At 35.2% G+C, this 18,885-nt stretch overlaps 1 protein-coding gene across 10 annotated transcripts in view; it reads left to right on the top strand.

Annotated features, from left to right (window-relative positions):
* ADAM22 (ADAM metallopeptidase domain 22) overlaps positions 1 to 18,885 on the top strand; it is a 236,061-nt gene that overhangs the window by 156,914 nt on the left and 60,262 nt on the right. For all 10 annotated transcript variants that reach the window (XM_068549168.1, XM_068549159.1, XM_068549158.1 and 7 more), the window contains exons 7-14: positions 1,853 to 1,922; positions 6,229 to 6,299; positions 9,595 to 9,669; positions 11,600 to 11,671; positions 12,484 to 12,650; positions 14,110 to 14,194; positions 15,217 to 15,307; positions 16,818 to 16,869. In XM_068549168.1, the coding sequence (XP_068405269.1) occupies positions 1,853 to 1,922; positions 6,229 to 6,299; positions 9,595 to 9,669; positions 11,600 to 11,671; positions 12,484 to 12,650; positions 14,110 to 14,194; positions 15,217 to 15,307; positions 16,818 to 16,869 (683 nt within the window). The remainder of the gene's footprint in view (positions 1 to 1,852; positions 1,923 to 6,228; positions 6,300 to 9,594; positions 9,670 to 11,599; positions 11,672 to 12,483; positions 12,651 to 14,109; positions 14,195 to 15,216; positions 15,308 to 16,817; positions 16,870 to 18,885) is intronic.

Here is an 18,885-nt window from a genome sequence, read left to right as displayed (position 1 = left end):
AAAAATCTGCCTATTACTCTTCCATTCGGTTGGAAATACTTTCCTTCTGAGGTGTTCTGAAGCCTTCATTTCTATCTCCACCATAATGTGCTGTGGTCTGTCTTAATCTGCTCAGGCTATCATTATAAAATACTGGGTGGCTTAAACCACAGAAATTTATTTTCGCACAGTTCTGGGGACTGGAAGTCCAAGATCAAGGTGCCAGCAGGGTCAGTGTCCATTGAGGGCTCTCCCTGGGGTGCAGACAGCCACCTTCTCACTGTGTCCTCACATGACAGAGAGAGAGTGTGAGGTCTGGTGTCTTTTCCTCTTCTTATAAGGGCACAAGCCTTATCAGATTAGGACCTCACTCTTGTGACCTCTGTTAACCTTTATTGCATCCTCACAGGCCCTGTCTCCCAATATAATCACATTAGGAGTTTAGGGCTTAAACATGAATTTTGGAAGACACATAGTCAGTTCATAACAGATCGAATCCACAGATAATGTGATTTCCCACCCTTTTTCTTTACTAGATTCCAGATTTTTCTCTATTGCCCATTTTCTTTAAGGCCCCATGGTGATGAAGTTTAGAGAAATCTGGGTTTTCTCAATTCTCTCTCTCACTTTAGTTGAAACATTCATTTTTCACAAATTAGAAAAGGGTTACTATTACTGGCTACAGAGAAACATAATGCACTTCCATCCTAGCTCTGTACACACAGATATTCCTCCATGTATCATGGAACACTGATCAAACACTTAGAGAGGCAAATAATTTCAAGAAACACACATTGTTTTGCCACTCATAAACAATGTTGTGTGGGAAACTGTCTGTTTTGTGTGTTATTTTCTGGGTACCCACTGAAAGCTGTCCTGTCACTTTGCTTGACAGTGTGATTTTTTTTGTTTTTAAAGAAATGCATTTATTTATTTTTGGCTGTGTTGGGTCTTCGTTGCTGTGTGCGGGCTTTCTCTAGTTGCAGTGAGAGGGGGCTACTCTTCGTTGCGGTGCGCAGGCTTCTCATTGCGGTGGCTTCTCTTGTTGCAGAGCACGGGCTCTAGGCGCACGGGCTTCAGTAGTTGTGGCTTACGGGCTCTAGAGCGCAGGCTCAATAGTTGTGGCGCATGGGCTTAGCTGCTCCGCGGCATGTGGGATCTTCCTGGACCAGGGCTCGAACCCGCGTCCCCTGCATTGGCAGGCAGATTCCTAACCACTGCGCCACCAGGGAAGCCCGACAGTGTGATTTTTTTAAAAAGTAATATCATGAAACTTGACTATTTATGACATTCTTTTTTTGGTAATTGAAGGAAGCCAGATGAAGTTATTTGAATGTTCATTAAGTTTTCTTAGATGAAACATGGCTTTTTATCTGTTGGTTTTTCACAGAAGTTTATGTGACACTTGAATTTTGAGGCAGGGTCTGCTTTGGGCATTTTGCTTGTTCCAGTCATCCTGCTTCCCAGTACAGGCAGACTGTTAGCTCTGCAGTGTGCCTAACAAAGCTATCAGGCTCTAAAAGGGGGCAGGCCTCCGTGGAAAGGAACCAGTCGTAAAAAACATTAACCCATTTTCCCAGACGTCTTGCTTCTCTTTGGGGGAATAGGTGCATTCATTTCTTTTTGATTACTGCAGGCTTTGGCTTCTCTGTCTGTGAAGGCGTTTTGCTTTCAATGGGCTGTCACTCTGGTGCTGGGAGAATACAAGAGTGAGCTGGAGGGGTTGTGCAATGGCTCTTCGCCTTTCCAAACCCAAGAGAATGCGTAGTCAAGCGACGGTTCTTTTAAGGTCTAAGCTCCTCCAGCTATGATTGCCTGAGCCTGGAGATATCTGGTTGTTCATGCCTCATCTCTCTTGTTTGTGTTGTTTCAGGAGGATTTCCGTTTTCATTCGGTTTACAAATCCAGACTGTTTGAATTTCCCTTGGATGATCTTCCATCTGGTATGATCTTCTTATAGTGATTTAAAAAAAAAAGACAACTTTAGTAATTCATTTTAATGCTTTAGAGCTAATTATATGTGGAATATCATCAGCCTGTGACTGCTCATAACAGTTTTAGAAAGTCAAGTGACATCAAGAGAGAGAATAAAATGCAAACCTACCTCATGTTTATAGTGGATGAGTTTGGAAAGATATAGCTTGAACATGATGAAGGAAAACTTTTTAAAATTATAAGACTCAAAGTAAGGTATTACAGGAGAAATAATGTTAAAGCAAAAATTGGTCTGCATACATAGAATATATAAAATTCATTCTTGGTGAAATACTGAGTTTGTAAACATAGAGATGAACCCTTAATTATTTTCCTGTTTGTTGTTTCCTCATCTCTTTTTGCCCCAGCATTTTAAGAAAGAACTACTGTAGATTAACATTTATCATTATGATGTGCTGTTTGTGAAATTGGTCTTCCTTCCCATGTGTGTTTATGGGTCCATCTATTTATAGATTTGATATGAGAGTTGCATCCATGTCTTCTCTTGGAAAGAAAGGCAGGGTACTCATGCTTTGGCCTCGTTAGTGGAGCAATGATTATGCAGGGTGCATTTATCTTTGGCTATGCTAGACGCATTCATGTTCTCCTTCTAAAGATAGGGCACACTTTGAATATCTGATGTGGAGATGCTTCCTCCCCTATTTAGTGAGCCCTGACTATGGCCATAGTACATTCTAATTTTTAAACTCTTTTTAATCTTTGCAACAGCTCTGTGAGGTCAATATTATCATTCCTATTTTATAGATGAAGAAACAGAAGCTCAGCTAGTTTGTTTTTTCTAGGGTCCCACAGCTAGTAAGGGGCTGAATGGGGGTTTGGATTATGGCATTACGAGAATGTACCCTGGGAGAGAGGCACAAGGGCAAATGGAAAAATTACTAGACTAAAGCAAACCCTAAACTACTACTTAGGAAAATGACTTAAAGGCTGCATTGTCTTCTCATTGGAAAATGAAATAAGTGTTTTCTAATGTTCCTTCCTCTCTGAAACAAATTTGTAACTCCTTGACTTTCTGCGGTTACCCTGAAGAGAAACAGAACTCACCCCTTCTCTCCTGCTGCCAAAGAAATAGAAGATCCTGTTTTATAGAATTCACTATTTGGAAAAATCTGCAAATGAGCATATAGCTAGCTGCTTTTACTTTACATGGACACTTTAGACTGTTCCTTCGTTATCTATGAAACTTTTTATAATCCCTATTATGGGAAGAAAATAAATCATGGTTAGCTGCCTGAGAACAAAGTTACAATCTTATAGGCATTACTGGAAACAATAAACATTAATTAATATTTAAAGGAATAACTAAAGAGTCCCCCCTAAGGACTTTATTGTAGGCTTGCCATGATACAATCTTATAATTTTTTAAAAACTTTGTTCAGGGTTTCTTTACAACAGAAACTTTGGAAGTGACTCAGCAGTTTTGCTGTTATTAAAATGAGTTTTGAACATATTCTTTGAAAACTCAAGTCTGTCTCAGTTTGTTCCTGGTTTTCTTTTCTTATCAGCAGTTTACAATGTCAATTTTGAGTGTCATTTGTCTCTCAAGATATTTAGATTTACTATGACAAATGAGAAGGAAACAAAAAATAGACAAATGTTAAAACTGCAATATTTGTGATATAAGCTCAAAAGTAAGCTTTTTTATTTTAGATTTAATAAAGTGTCACTGAGTTTCGGATTATATTATGTCTTTTTTTTTTTTGCTATGCATTATGTATTTGCCAGAGATAGAAATATGATCAGGTGCTCCCCAAACTTGTTTGACTGTGGAACGTTTTGTTTCATCTGACACATCTCTCAGGACTAGTATTCCTAAGAACACATTTTGAGAAAAGCTTATTTATTTAAACACTGACCACTTAGCACTCAGTGTTTTAAAAATCACTACAATGAAAAACAAACTAAGCAAACAGAACAGAAATAGACTCATAGATACAGAGAACAGTTGGGTGATTGCCAGAGCAGATGGGAATGGGGGCCAGGTGAAATAGGTAAAGAGGGTGATGAGGTACAAACTTCCAGTTATAAAATAAATACGTCATGGGGATGTAATGTAAAGCATAGGGAATGTAGTCAATAATATGTAATAACTTTGTATGGAGACAGATGGTAACTAGACTTACCTAAAACCATTTCAAACTATATACATTCAATAAATATCAAATCACTGTGATGTACACCTGAAATTAATATGATATTTTATGTCAATTGTACTGCAATAGAAAATTACTATGATGAAATACGTGAAACTAGTGTACTGTTTGCTGAGTTTTGACACCCATATACTCCCCTGGTGAGATATAGAGCATTTCTATTACCCCAGTAACTTCCTTTGTGTCTGTTCCCTGTCAGTGCCACCACTTCTGCAGTCCCTTTTCTGACTTTTTCACCATAGATTAGTTTCTCCTGTTGTAGCTCTTCATACAAATGGAATTATGCATCATGTTCAGTTTGTTTTGCTTAGCACATGCCTGAGATCTATGTTGTTGAGGGTAGCAATTGTTCTTTCTTTTATATTATTGAGTATGTTCTTATTGTATGAATATACCACAATTTTTTATCTCTTCCGTCGATGGACATTTGGATTGTTTCCAGTTTTTGGCTATTATGACTATAACAACTATGAAAATTCTTGTCCAAATCTTTTTTGTGGACACACGTCTACATTTCTCTATCAAATACCTGGGAGTGAAATCACTGGGTCATAAGGTAGGTATATGTTTAACTGTATACCATTGTTCTCAAACTTCAGCATGCATCAGAATCACCTGGAGGGCTTGGTCAACACAGATTGCTGGCCTCATCTTTAGGGTTGTTGTTTTTTTTTTTTTCAGCTGCTTTATTATGGTATAATTGACATACAAAAAGCTTTATATGTTTACTGTATACAACTTGATGAGTTTGGAGATAAATATACACCCATGAAATCATCATCACAATCTCTGCCATAAACATATCCATCCATTCCAAAAGTTTCCTCCAGCCCTCACTATTTATGATGATGATAAAAACACAACATAAAATCTAACCTCTTAGCAAATTTTTAAGTATACAATACAGTATCGTTAACTATATGCACTAAGCTGTACAATAGATCTCTAGGACTTACTCATCTTGTATAACTGAAACTTTGTGCACTTTGACTAATAACTCCTTATATCCCCCTCCCCGCAGCCCCTGGCAACTACCATTCTAATCTCTGTTTCCCTGAGTTTGACTATTTTAGATCCCTCATATAAGTGGTATCCTATAGTATTTGTCCTTCTGTGTCTAGCTTATTTCACTTAACAAAATGTCCTCTAGGTTCATCTGTGTTGTCGCAAATGGCAGGATTTCCTTTATTAAGGCCGAATAATATTCCATTGTATGTATATATCATATTTTCTTTATCCACTCATCCACTGATGGACATTTAGGTTGCTTCTGTATCTTGACTGTTGTTAATAATGCTGCAGTGAACATGGGAGTACAGATATTTCTTTGAGATCCTGATTTAAATTCCTTTGGCTATATACCCAGAATTGGGATTGCTGGATCATATGGTAGTTCTCTTTTAAATTCTTTCAGGAACCTTCATAATGTTTTCCATAGTGGCTGCACTAATTTCTACAGCTTTTGATTAAGTATACCTTGGGTGGGTTATGAGAAATTGCATTTCCAAGTTCCCAGGTAATGCTGATGCCACTGGTCCAAGGATCACAATTTAACAACTACTGTTGGAGGAGAAATTGCAGAACCTTTTCCCAAAGTGGTGATACCATTTTATACTCTCATCAGCATTATATGAGAGTTCTAACTGCTGCACATCTTCACCAACATTTGGTGTGTCATTCTTTAGTGAAGGTCAGTGGTGGAAGTGAAGGTCGAGTGGTTATTCAGACAATTCCCCATAAAAATGTGATGGTATTTATAGGAGAATTTTGAGAAAAAATTTGAGATAAATTAGAACAGGAATAATGTTTGAGATTTGTTTTGAATTGTATTCCTTTGTGGTATATTTATTTAGTATTAATATGAATGCAGTTACGTAGACCAATGTTCTGTATTTTCATTAAGCACAATATTATATGTTATAAAATTCATAATTAGCTATAATTCTGTAATTTATAAATAGTAATTATAATACTCACTGATGATTAAAGTACAGCTATATAATTTATACTAAGAAGGGCTAGTAAAACTTTGATTACCCTTCGTGAAAGAAACCTGGCAAATGCACTAAGTTAAATTTAATTTATTTTTATTTCCTTTTAGAATTCCAACAAGTAAACATCACTCCACCAAAATTTATTTTGAAGCCAAGACCAAAACAGAGTAAACGACAGGTATGTATTCACAGGTATATGTCATAATGTTTTAAAAACATTTGGCAACTGCCAATCAATTTAATCTACATGAAGTCTGTGAGAGATAAGAATTAGTTCAGGCTTTTGCTATAGTGTGGTAAACAAGAAGGGTGACACATTCGTAGGAGCAGTGGAGTTGGGGCCATATTATTTCATAGACTCAGAAGCACTCATAGTGGTGGTAATATGGTCATTCATCATACAGATGGATTATGAGGCCCCTGCTGTGGCATCTCAGGTTCTTTCTACCATAGGCCTCTTTCCTTGCCTGGGTGTACACCACATCATGGAGTCTACTTGGGTGGTACGTGTCCTTGTATTTATCCCCTTAAAGATACCCCCTTAAGAGTGACTCCATCAGGTTTTGAAGCCACAAAATGGTATTTTCACACTTGAGCTATCAATACTTTGGAGTCTAGGATATAAAATCCGAATGTCTGCTTTATGAATGTTCAAAGGATATTGAACTTAATAATAACAACAGTTCGTACAGTGCTTTAAACCACATGAAGTAGGTGCTATTATTCCCCTTTCACAGCAAAAAAAAATGATGTCTCTGAAATGTGCAAATGACTTGCCCAGAATCATAGAGCTGGTAAATAGTTTAGACAAAATAAGAACTCTGGTCATCAGAATTAAGATATTATCACAGTTGTGGTGGTGGTTGGTATGAGTGTGTGTGTATGGCATAAGAATAGGATGAGAGAAATAGACCTCTAGTAAGATAAAGCCATTGAAGGAATGAGATATCTTCTTTTTAATATATGTTTAATAAGTATGAAATAAAATGTGTTTACATACAGATTTCTAATATGAATGATAATTCCTAAATTTTATTGAGTACTCACCATGTGCAATTGTATTAACATATTTAATCCTCATAACAATCTTTTGAGGAGAGAATTATTATTAATATTATCACTAATTTACTGGTAAAGACATTGAAGCATAAGAGGCTTAAGAAGCTTGCCCAGGGTTACATTGGGTTACCCATTGGTGGAGCGGGGATTCTGACCTAGAAGTCTGGTCTCAGAGCAGTGCTTATAACCATGTATGCATTACATACTGCCTCTCAGAAGCTGTTGTGTCCCATGAATTACTACTATGAGCTCTGTATATTTTGTGAATGTACACATATATTGAGGCCCAGTTAAATAGATAAAAGTAATTGCCGTCAGGATTTAATTTGAATCAGTATTTACTTTCATGACTTAAGAACCAAGAGAATGGGATAATTTTCTTTTGACATGATCCTTGAAGTTCTTCATAAACATCTGCAACATCCAGTCATTTGCTAAGCAGACAAACCCTTGATTTCTCTTTATGAGAAAGCTGTGGACCCTGGAGGTGAGGTGTTATAAAACCGTGTGGCCAATATGGCAACTCTCTGACACTAAGAAAATACTGGGACTTGTTATAAGTCCACTTGTTAGAAAGGCTCAGGTCTCTACCACAATTAACAAAGCAAATACTATCATCCTAACAACATCCTTTTTTTTTTTTTCTAGAAATGTTTTATTGTTTATACATTTGTGAATTTGATTTCTAATAATTGATATAAATTTTATTTTAGTATTACATCTGTAAAAAATCCATTAAAAAACTCTTGTCAGTGGATGCAGTTTATGTTATGTTTTGGTTTCCAAAACCAGAATTATAGTCTATTATTTCCTATTAATTTGATGTTTTAAGGGATTTTGAAAAGTAAAGTTTTTTAGAATTTGGGAGTGCATTAGCAATGAAACAAAATCCATGTGGCAGAAATATTTTAGTTTAAATGCAATACTCAAACATTCATGTGTTTTTTTAGGTTTGATTGTATACCCTTATGACAAAAATGGCCCTTGGGCAAGTGAATAAAAAGGTTTATTGAAAAAATAAATGTGTGTCAAAGTATGGCACAAAGGAAAAAGTTAATTTTGCAGATCTTGTTAAAGATTGGGCTATAGACTAACTGCAGAGAACCAAAGGATGTGGCTGCCTTTGTGGCTCTTGACAGTACCATTCATTGGTCATGATTTTGAAGGTGGAGAAAATTTGTGGTTGAACAGACAGATATAGCTGCACTGGGTAACCAAAGACTGCCTGAGAGCTCTCCAAACTATCCTAACGGAGCTCCTATATATCACTTGGGACATCCTCTGAACCCTATCAGCAGAAGGGGCGTGTCTCAAAGCCTGATCTGGAGATTATATAGTAAAAGTGTCAATCATTCCACTCCCTATGTAGAACTCTCAGAGATTCTCAGGAGCTTAAACCATTTGTTATAATCTCCACAATATACTGTTAAATGAAAATAGCCTGATGCAAAAGAGAAGGAGATAAATGGAAGTACAAAATAAAATATATCTCATATTTGATTTATTATGCATAAATATTTCTGGAAGAAACCAGTAACTGTGCTGTACCCATTGTGGGGGAAGGCGTAACAATTGGTAGATGGGGGACAGAGGTGAGAGGAGAACTTTCATCCTATACCTTTTCATAATTCTTTAATTTTTGAACCATGCAAATTTATTACTCACTCAAAAACTAAGTAAATTGATGAAAATGAAAAAAATACTAAATAAATAAAAGGGGAAATTTTGTTTTGTTTATTTCTCCCATATTTAAAATTTTTTTAATTAAAAAATTTTGTTTCAGCTTTATTGAAGTATAATTGACAAATGTAAGATATTTAAAGTATACAGTAGGATGATTTGATATACATTATATTTGTGAAAGGGTTCCCCCCATGGATTTAATTAACATATCCATCGCCTTATGTATTTCCTTTTTTTTTTTTTTTTTTTTTTGGTGAGAGCATTGAAATTCTACTCTATTAGCAAATTTCAATTATACAATATAGTGTTATCAATGTAAGTGTCCATCAATGGATGAATGGACAAAGAAAATGTATATATATATACACACACACACACACAATGGAATATTACTCAGCCTTAATAAAGAAGGAAATCCTGTCATTTGTGACAACATGGATGAACCTAGAGGGCATTATGCTAAGTGAAATAAGCCAAACAGAGAGAGACAAATATGGCATCGTATCACCTACATGTAGAATCTAAAAAAAAAAAAACCTCATAGAGACAGAGTAGAAAAGCAGTTGCCAGGGGCTAGGTAGTGGGGGAAACTAGGTAGGGAGAGGTTGGTAAAAGAGTACAAGCTTTCAGCTAAAAAAGGGATAATATCTGAGAATCTAATATGTAACATAAGTTTCCCATAGCCAGGATCGGAGGCTTATTTACGTGCTATTTCCTTGATTATATTGCAGCTTCGGCGATATCCTCGTAACGTAGAGGAGGAAACCAAATATATTGAACTGATGATTGTGAATGATCACCTCATGGTATGATTTGCTGAATTTTGTGTTGTTTGAACTTGCCTGTGCCTAGGATAAAACTAGTGGGTGCAGAAATATGTTTAGAAGAAAGAAGTCTGTAAAGTTGTAAGTTGGAGAAGGTATTTGTATAAAGAAACATCTCTGTTACCCAGCAACAACCTGTAAGTAGGAAACACTCTTAGGTAAAGCAATTAACAGTATTTTGTGAGGTTCCAAAAATATTTCTGTGACTCATAATGTTAACTCTTTGGATTCAGTTAGTTAATGTAGGGGCTAATATCTTCTCTCACTAAAATCGCAAGGTTAAAAAAAAAAGGGAAACTTCCGTTTTATATTGAAAAAGTGAAGCAGCAATAATGTGATTCTTTAGTTTGCAATGTACAGCTTTATTCTAAAAAATGGAAAGCAATTTTTCTATTTCTGTCTTGCTGTGTAGTAAACCATTTGGAAAGCTTATAAACTTATTTACAAAACAGAAACAGACTCACAGACTTAGAGAATGAACTTATGGTTACCAGGGGAAAAGGGTGGAGGGGAGGGATAGATTGGGAGTTTGAGATTGACATGTACACACTACTATATTTAAAATAGATAACCAACAAGGGCCTACTGTATAGCAAAGGGAACTCTGCTCAATATTCTGTAATAACCTAAATGGGAAAAGAATTTGAAAATGAGTAGATACATGTATAGTATAACTGAATCACTTTACTGTACACCCGAAACTAACACAACATTGTTAGTCAATATATGCTGCAATATAGAATAAGACTTAAAAAAAAAAAGAAAAGCTTATATAGCCAAGCAGTGAAGATTTTTAGGATAAAAACCTAGCCAAACTTCCTTTTTTGTTGAGTCAGGTTTTTTTTAATCCTCAATTCATGGGCATGTTGTATATTCAGTTCATGAGCATGTTGTATACTCAATTCATGGGCAGAGTTTTAAACTAAAAATATTCAGTGATGCACGTTGCTGAATTTTACTTAATTTTAGGTACACATACATTTTAATTTACTTTAAATTATTTATTTTGGGGAAAATGTCATTTATTTAAATATGATTAAACTAATAATATTGATTATTAATTATTTATTATTAATAATAATTATTATTGAGTGCTTCTTCCTTGTTCAGGGTAGGACTAAGTTCTATCTTTCTACCAATTTGATTTCGTGAATGTTACTTTTTCCTGAGATTTTTACAGAATAAAACTAAGTTGCAAGAACACATATTTTAGACATTTTAGGATATCATAAATTCAGATGTCTGTAAGCATCTGTAGCAGATAATTCAAATAAAGTGAGCCAGGTATAAAACAATAGGGAGGGGTGAGGCCTGTGGCAAAAGAGAAGTCATATGGTCTGCCCAACGGGACAGTCTGCTTCTCAGCCCTTGCCAGTTATTACCATGTGGGAATACTAATTTTGAGTGAAGCCAGAAATCATGATATTTCCTGATTTTTAAAACAGCATTGAGGCCAAACCAAAGATATATGTTATTCACATCAAGCCTATAAGCCACCTCCTCGTGACCATTAGGGCTTTCTTCTCTTTACTGAGTAAGTCTTGTGGAACTTTGTATACTTTTAGCATTATTCACATTCAGTTTTTCTGGCATTCACCCTACCTTTATTTGTATGTCTTGCAATTCATCAACAACTTTCATATGTTTTATCGTTTTGAATAACAATCTTGTGATAAAAAATAAACTTTTGAAATGGATGGAATGGGTGTTTTCTACTTTACCTCAAAGACCTGTGAGGCCTCAAACTTTTAGGAGCGTTGCGTCAGACTACGCAGCATCTGAAGAACTAGGTGTCAACTTGCATTTTTTACGGAAAGCTTTAGAGACCTTTCAATTACACCATATTTCCTCTGCTGAGATGAGTATTTGCTGATGATTTTGAAGTCCTTCACTTGTTTTCTTTTGCTTTCAGTTTAAAAAACATCGGCTTTCAGTGGTACTTACCAATACCTATGCGAAATCTGTGGTGAACATGGCGGATTTAGTAAGTATGAACCCGATTCAATATTGCCACAGAGGAAATTTATCTCCTGATTGCTAATATATCAGATAATGTTCTTATATTTTCACTGCCCTAAATTGCACTTTAGCCAAGGTGTCCTGTTAAGTCCCTGGTAACTTTGCCATGAACTTTATTGACTTTGATCTCTGGCTGGGAAAATGATAAAAGGAAGTGGTCAGAGTTACAGCTTTATGCCTGAAGTTTTTTTCCTGTATTTTTCACACTGGAAAAGAAAAGGTTGAGTCGTAGCTCCTAACAAAGATATTCACAGTATACTTCTAGCAATGGAGAAACAGTTGTGCCTTTTCAAAAGAGTGCCTGGTGCCATGGGAAAGATGCAACTAAATAATTCTACTGAAACTACTTTCCAAATCTTCCTGACAAGGCAATGCCAGTACCTTCCCCATGAGTTTAATTAGGGCCAGCTAGGGTGTACAAAAATTATCTCCTTCATGAGTGTTCCACTTTTTGCTAGTGTGAATCTTATAGGGTGCCAGAAAATGGACTCTGGGGGAACCTTGAGTAAGGGTGCAAAGATTTGTCAAAAAGCAATATTTTGTTTCTACTAGTACTCTATTCTTTGGGTATGACTTGGTAAACAATTGGACTCTCTGTTACTCAAGGGAAATGCATGTAAGTTAGAAAAACAATTGTCTCCCCTAAAAACAATGGAATTTCTCACATTTAGCTAAAACTCAAGGAGTTTCCATAAAAGGAGCTTTGTAGTCCTGTTCATAAATCAGTTGATTTTTACCACATGTATAGCTGGTGTGTTCATTTTGTTAATCTACTAGATATATAAAGACCAACTTAAGACAAGGATAGTATTGGTTGCCATGGAAACCTGGGCGGCTGACAACAAGTTTGCCATATCTGAAAATCCACTGATCACCCTACGTGAGTTTATGAAATACAGGAGGGATTTTATCAAAGAGAGAAGTGATGCAGTTCACCTTTTTTCGTACGTAACTTTTGTAACGATTTATTACTTTTTTTATTCCATGTTGAATACTCTATTACTTGTGGATGAGATGTATTCTTTCTACTGCATAATGCAATTAGGATTTTATGTGGCAGATATATTTGAAAGAAGTTTTAAAGTACAGATTGATACTGTCACGAATATTCAATAGATTTAATTTAGAGTTATTTTATTATTCCATGTACATTTCATGTAATTTTTTTCAAGAGATTTAATCAGAGCATTTACCGAATGAAAGTACTATTAATTCTCATAAAGAGTATTCTTAACAACAGATTAATTATTATATATTCTTTAAAGTTGCTGTCTTTTAAATGTTAATGTTATCTTTGTTTTTGGTCTAAGGGGAGAGCTTAGTATACCTAGGGTACATTTTATTTTTTATTTTTTCGTACTCTTATGGTTTTTCTGGGGGGGTAACCTGCATATTTGATGTAAGAGCAAATCATAAGTTGCAGCAATTTAAAAACATACCATCTAAAGCCAGAGCTGTTGAAGAAAGTTACAAATGGAAGTAAAAGAGTATTTTTGAGGTAACTTTTTATTTTACACAATTCCAAATTTACAGAAAAGTTGCAAGAATAATACAAGGAAATACCATATGCCCTTTAGCCAGATTCATCAATTGTTAACATTGTATCCCATTTGTTTTATGATTTTCTTCTTTCTATCCTTCTTCCTTCCTTCCATCTATCTATCTATCAGTGTCTTTTTTTGTTTTTTTTCCTGAACTATTGGAGAGTAAGTTGGAGACATTTACTTACTGGGCCTTTACTACTAAATACTTATATATATTCCCTAAGAATAAAGACATTCTCTTATATAACCACAGTAAACTATCAAAACCAGAAAATTTAACATTGGTACAATGTTTTTATCTAACCCACTGTCTATATTCAGATTTCACCAATTGTTTCAATAATGTTTTATAGCTACCCCCCAACCCTTGCCCAAATCCAGGATCCAATCCAGGATCACACAGTACATTTAATTGTCATGTCTCTTTACTTTCCTTTAATCTGAAATATTTCCTCAGCCTTTCTTTGTTTCTTTTGAGGTTAACATTTTTGAAGAGTATAGGCCAGTTATTTTATAGAATGTTCCTCATTGTGAGAATGTCTGATGTTTTCTCACTATGAGATTCAAGTTATATGCATTTTTGACGGAAATACCATGCAAGTGTACCTCATGTTAGAGATCCTTTTTTCATAGGTATAGTTCTATTTAAGATATTTATTGATCACGTGAGGAAACATTCCTCAGAAACCTTTCCCTTTGGTTATGCGTGCAAACAATTTTCATATTCCTCCCTTACCTCAGGAGTATATAGTAGAGAAATGTATGTGCATTGAGAAATAAGTGTGGTAAATTAACAATGAGAGGTGCTATGATATGTGGGCTGTGAGTAGTAAGCCTTTTTCCTTTCCTTTTCTGAAAGGGGAAGTCAATTTGAGAGTAGCCGGAGCGGGGCAGCGTATATTGGCGGGATTTGCTCATTGCTGAAAGGAGGAGGCGTGAATGAAGTAGGTGTGAACATCTGTAAGATACAAAGTGATATGATGGCTGATTATGTTTTCCTAATATTTAAGGGACAGTTTCTCAGTATTCCACATACTCCAGATATTGTTATTTTATTAACAACCAACATGGTTAGTGCCAGAGGCCAGAATAGGGAAATAAGGAAAGATAATATCAGATAATTCTGTTCATGTTCTACTTAGAATAATTTCCAGGTTTAGCTATATACAGATTATATAGAGAAAATCTTTACCTTTACCTTTATTGAAAATAGGCCCTATTTATCACGTTGACTGTTTTTGCAGAGAATTGACTAATTCCCTGAAGCACTGGGTTACTACTTAATAACTCAATTGAAAATTTTTTCCTCAATATTTGGCAAATTTTTGGAGGAAAAAACAGACTAGGTTTTCCAAAGGGTTACTTCTACCCCTAGGGCACGAAACCTGATGGAAGTCATCTAAAAGAAAAATACCTGAATCTTTGGGAGGCTGCATATCGAAAAAAGTATCCCTAGGTCTTTTCAAGTTTCTTGTGGCCAAAGATCATCACCGTTTCCTATGACTCATACCATTCGTTTTCTGAAGCCAAGTTCTATTCAGTTTGGGGATTTTAGGAGTGCTAGTGGACACACAAGGATGAACAAGTTCCAAATAAATTACACATTTATTTTTATTTTCTCTTATCTGAAAGACTGGCTTAACTGTGGTAACAAGTATTCAGTTTTTCAGGAATGCCACTGGTGAAACTTGGGCTCAAAATTAGATGTAAGTTTCCAAATCCGAAAGTCGATGATTCCCTGGCTTCTAGTCTTCTCTGTAAGACTTAGTCAAACATGGATTTATTTCTTACCACTTCTTCCCAAATGCTTAGTAGTTCAGCACTAGCTATTATGTGTTTAACCTCTGCTAAGTAAGATGCTTAGAAATTACTTATTTTCAATTATATTGTGACATTTTCTCTGGCCCATCTTAAATAAAAAATAATTTGCATTTACAAGTATTTTATTTTTGTTTTTGTCTTTCAGTTTGGGAAAACGGATTTAATGGCAGTTACGCTTGCCCAGTCGTTAGCCCATAATATTGGTATTATCTCAGACAAAAGAAAGTTAGCAAGTGGTAAGTTTAAGTACATGTGTGGTTTAGTTGTATTTAAAGTAGACTATCTGAAAAATATTTTAGAGAATGAAATTCTTTAATTCAGTTGATTGATCAAAAGAGTTTAAGTGATAATATAAAGATATCCAGGACACAACATTTTTTTTTTCCAAAAGTAATACAAATGTTAATATTTACATTACAGATGAATTTCCTCCATGTATAATAAACATTTAAAGCCAGGTGATGTTAAATTCACAGTTGAATTTAATCTAAAAAAGGACATAAATTCAGTTTGGTAATTTTAAATGGTCTGGGCATATAGGTTTAAGGCATACTGTTGTTGTTTTTTTTCTGTATTTTTGTACCATATAAGTCATTTGCTTTTCAGGTTTATTATTTATTGACTATCTCCTGTGCTAGAATGTGAGCTTCCTGAAGAAAGGGCCCTTTATTTTGATTAGTTAATGTGTCCCAGTGCTAAGAACAGAGCCTGACATGTAGGAGGTGTTCAAACCAGTGTCGTTGAATGAATAAACTTAGAAGTAAATTGCATTAAGTTCACAAGGTAGGTTATAGAGGTGGGTCTGTGTGACTCCAAAACCCAAGCATTTCCACTAAGCCTATGCTAATATAAGTTATTCATAAGGCATACTATTTTATTACAGTTTATTTAAAACATCTTTTAGTATTGCCACAGAGGTAGAATTTGCCTGCCAGGATCAGACCTGATAAAGGACTTAATACAATATGGGCCTAGTAAAATATGCTAGGTTTAGCATCTGTGATGAATATATTTTCCCAAGTAGGTAAAGTTACTTTACCAGGAATGGTTAAACACTATATATTTGGAGTAAGTTGATTATAATCATATTTATTGTATTATTTTAGTAACAAATATTATAAATATGATTGTTTATATTAACTACAACTATTACCATTTATGAAGTACCCATTATATAACAGATAATTGAATGCCAGAATTATATACATCTAGATGCTCATTTAATCCTCAAGATAATCCTGCAAGATATTCATTATCAGCTCCCATTTTACAGATGAAGTGACTAGATCTTAAAAGGGTAATATCTCCAAGATTACACATATATTAAGTGGCATACCCAGATTTTGAACCTAGGTATTTCTGATTCTGAGGCCCTTTTGCTTAACCAATATACTATACTGCCTTCTACCAGAAGCCTTGGGTGCAGAGGTTTTAAAAATGGATGAGAAATTGTTAGAATTCCCATAAAGGCCTATGAAACCAGAATCCTGTAGTGGTGCATCACTATTTCATTGGTATTTGATTGTTAAGCCATTTTAAGTGAGTGCTTTAAAAATATGGCCACTTGTTAAAATATGAAAAGATTTTATTTTAGTAAAAATTATATAATCTCGATAGGGTCAAAGCACAATAGATTTTTGTTGTTATGCATTGCATAAAACAGAACATATACTTTTTAAAATAGGAGCTACTCTAATGCACCTGTTTTCACTTTGTAACAAGGCATGTGTATTCATTTTCTCTTAGGTGAGTGTAAATGTGAGGACACGTGGTCTGGATGCATAATGGGAGACACTGGGTGAGCCACTTCTATTTAAAAATAACTCACTGTTCCTTTCTCTGCTGTGCTGTTGTCTTCTTAGGAGGATGACACTCAATAACTTAGTGCCTGGAACCTTATGTGCCTGGAACCTTACCACAGGCATTTAAAATCAGAAGTAGATATTCTCAATGGCTCTGTAGGGAATATATTTTCACAAAATAGTCTCTTATTTATGAAAACAATTGCTATCCTTTAAGCTAGTAGGTCAAAGATTTTCTTTGGCTGGGGGAATTTGAAATGTGGTGAGTCAGGGGCATGCAGGATATATGATTCCACCAACTTCAGGTAAATATAATAATTTTTTAAAAGAATTTCTTTCTTTTTTAAAAAATTTATTGAAGTATAGTTGATTTACAGTGTTGCATTAATTTCTGCTGTACAGCAAAGTGATTCAGGTATACATACATATATACATTCTTTTTCATATTTTTTCCATTGTGGTTTATTACAGGATATTGAATATAGTTCTCTTTGCTATACAGTAGGACCTTGTTGTTTATCCATTCTACATATAATAGTTTGCATCTGCTAATCCCAAACTCCCAATCCATCCCTCCTCCATCCCCCTACCCCCGGCAACCCCAAGTCTGTTCTCTATGTCTGTGAGTCTGTTTCTGTTTTGTAGATAAGTTCATTTGTGTCATATTTTAGATTCCACATATAAGTGGTATTATATGGTATTTGTCTGTATCTTTCTGACTTACTTCACTCAGAATGATAATCTCTAGTTGCATCCATGTTGCGGCAAATGGCATTATTTCGTTCTTTTTAATGGCTGAATAGTATTCCATTGTATATATTACCACATCTTCTTTATCTGTTCATCTGTTGATGGACATTTAGGTTGTTTCCATGTCTTGGCTATTGTAAATAGTGCTGCTGTGAACATTGGGGGGCATGTTTCTTTTTGAATTATAGTTTTGTCTGGATATATGCCCAGGAGTGGGATTGCTGGATCATATGGTAATTCTATTTTTAGTTTATTGAGGAACCTCCATAATGTTTTCCAGAGTGGCTGCACCCATCAACAGTGTAGGAGGGTTCCCTTTTCTCCACACCCTCTCCAGCATTTGTTATTTGTAAATTTTTTAAAGATGGCCATTTTGACCAGTGTGAGGTGGTACCTTGTTGTAGTTTGATCAAAGACTTTTTAGCCTTGAATTTAGGCTAGAAATGTAAGAAATGAGCAACAACTTTGTTCTTGAAGGCTTACTTTCTAATTCCCTTTCCTTTTATCTTCTTCTATTCTAATTAAACGAGTTATAAACAGAAGTGTGTCTCAAAAACAAAAACAAGAAGAGAGCCCTGATGAGTAGTTTTCTCAGATTTCCAGCAGCCTTCTACCTTATGTAGAAGCCTATGGTGTAAATGCTCCCACAGTGGCTGATTTCAAGCTACCTGTGGGAATTAAGAGTGGGAAATGGTGTGCTCAGTCCATCTCCTAAGAAAAGTTTTCATTTTTATACTGTCATACCCTTGACACATTATCAGGCATCAATCTTTTATTCTTTCTAAATAAATTTTACAGCCATCCCTTTCATGCCAAGCTTATCATTACCACCTTACTTTAAACTTTTATCGTCTCGTGCCCTTATTATTTTGATAACATTCCAGCTACTCACACAGCTTTCAGGCTCCCTCTCTCCCCTCCTGAACTCCACTTCCATCATAATTGAAAGGTATAAAGAATAAAAGAGTATACACTTGTATACGATCACCTAGATAAAAACAAAACAAGACACTGTCTGCATAGTTAAATCCCCCTGTGTTCTCTCTTATTGGTTCCCAACCCCGGCTAAGGTAACCACCATCTTGAATTTGGTTTATATCATTCACAGGTCAAATTTGGTTTATATGATTCACAGGTCCTTTTTTATACTTTTACTGTATATGTGTGTGTGTGTTGGAGTAATACATAGCATGGCTTTGCATGTTTTCAGTTTATATGAAAGGCGTCATACTACATGTATTTTTCTGTGACTTACGTTCTTG

This window comes from Eschrichtius robustus, chromosome 8 (assembly GCF_028021215.1).
Source record: "Eschrichtius robustus isolate mEscRob2 chromosome 8, mEscRob2.pri, whole genome shotgun sequence".
Taxonomy (NCBI): domain Eukaryota; kingdom Metazoa; phylum Chordata; class Mammalia; order Artiodactyla; family Eschrichtiidae; genus Eschrichtius; species Eschrichtius robustus.
This window is presented reverse-complemented; position numbering and strand designations above follow the sequence as displayed.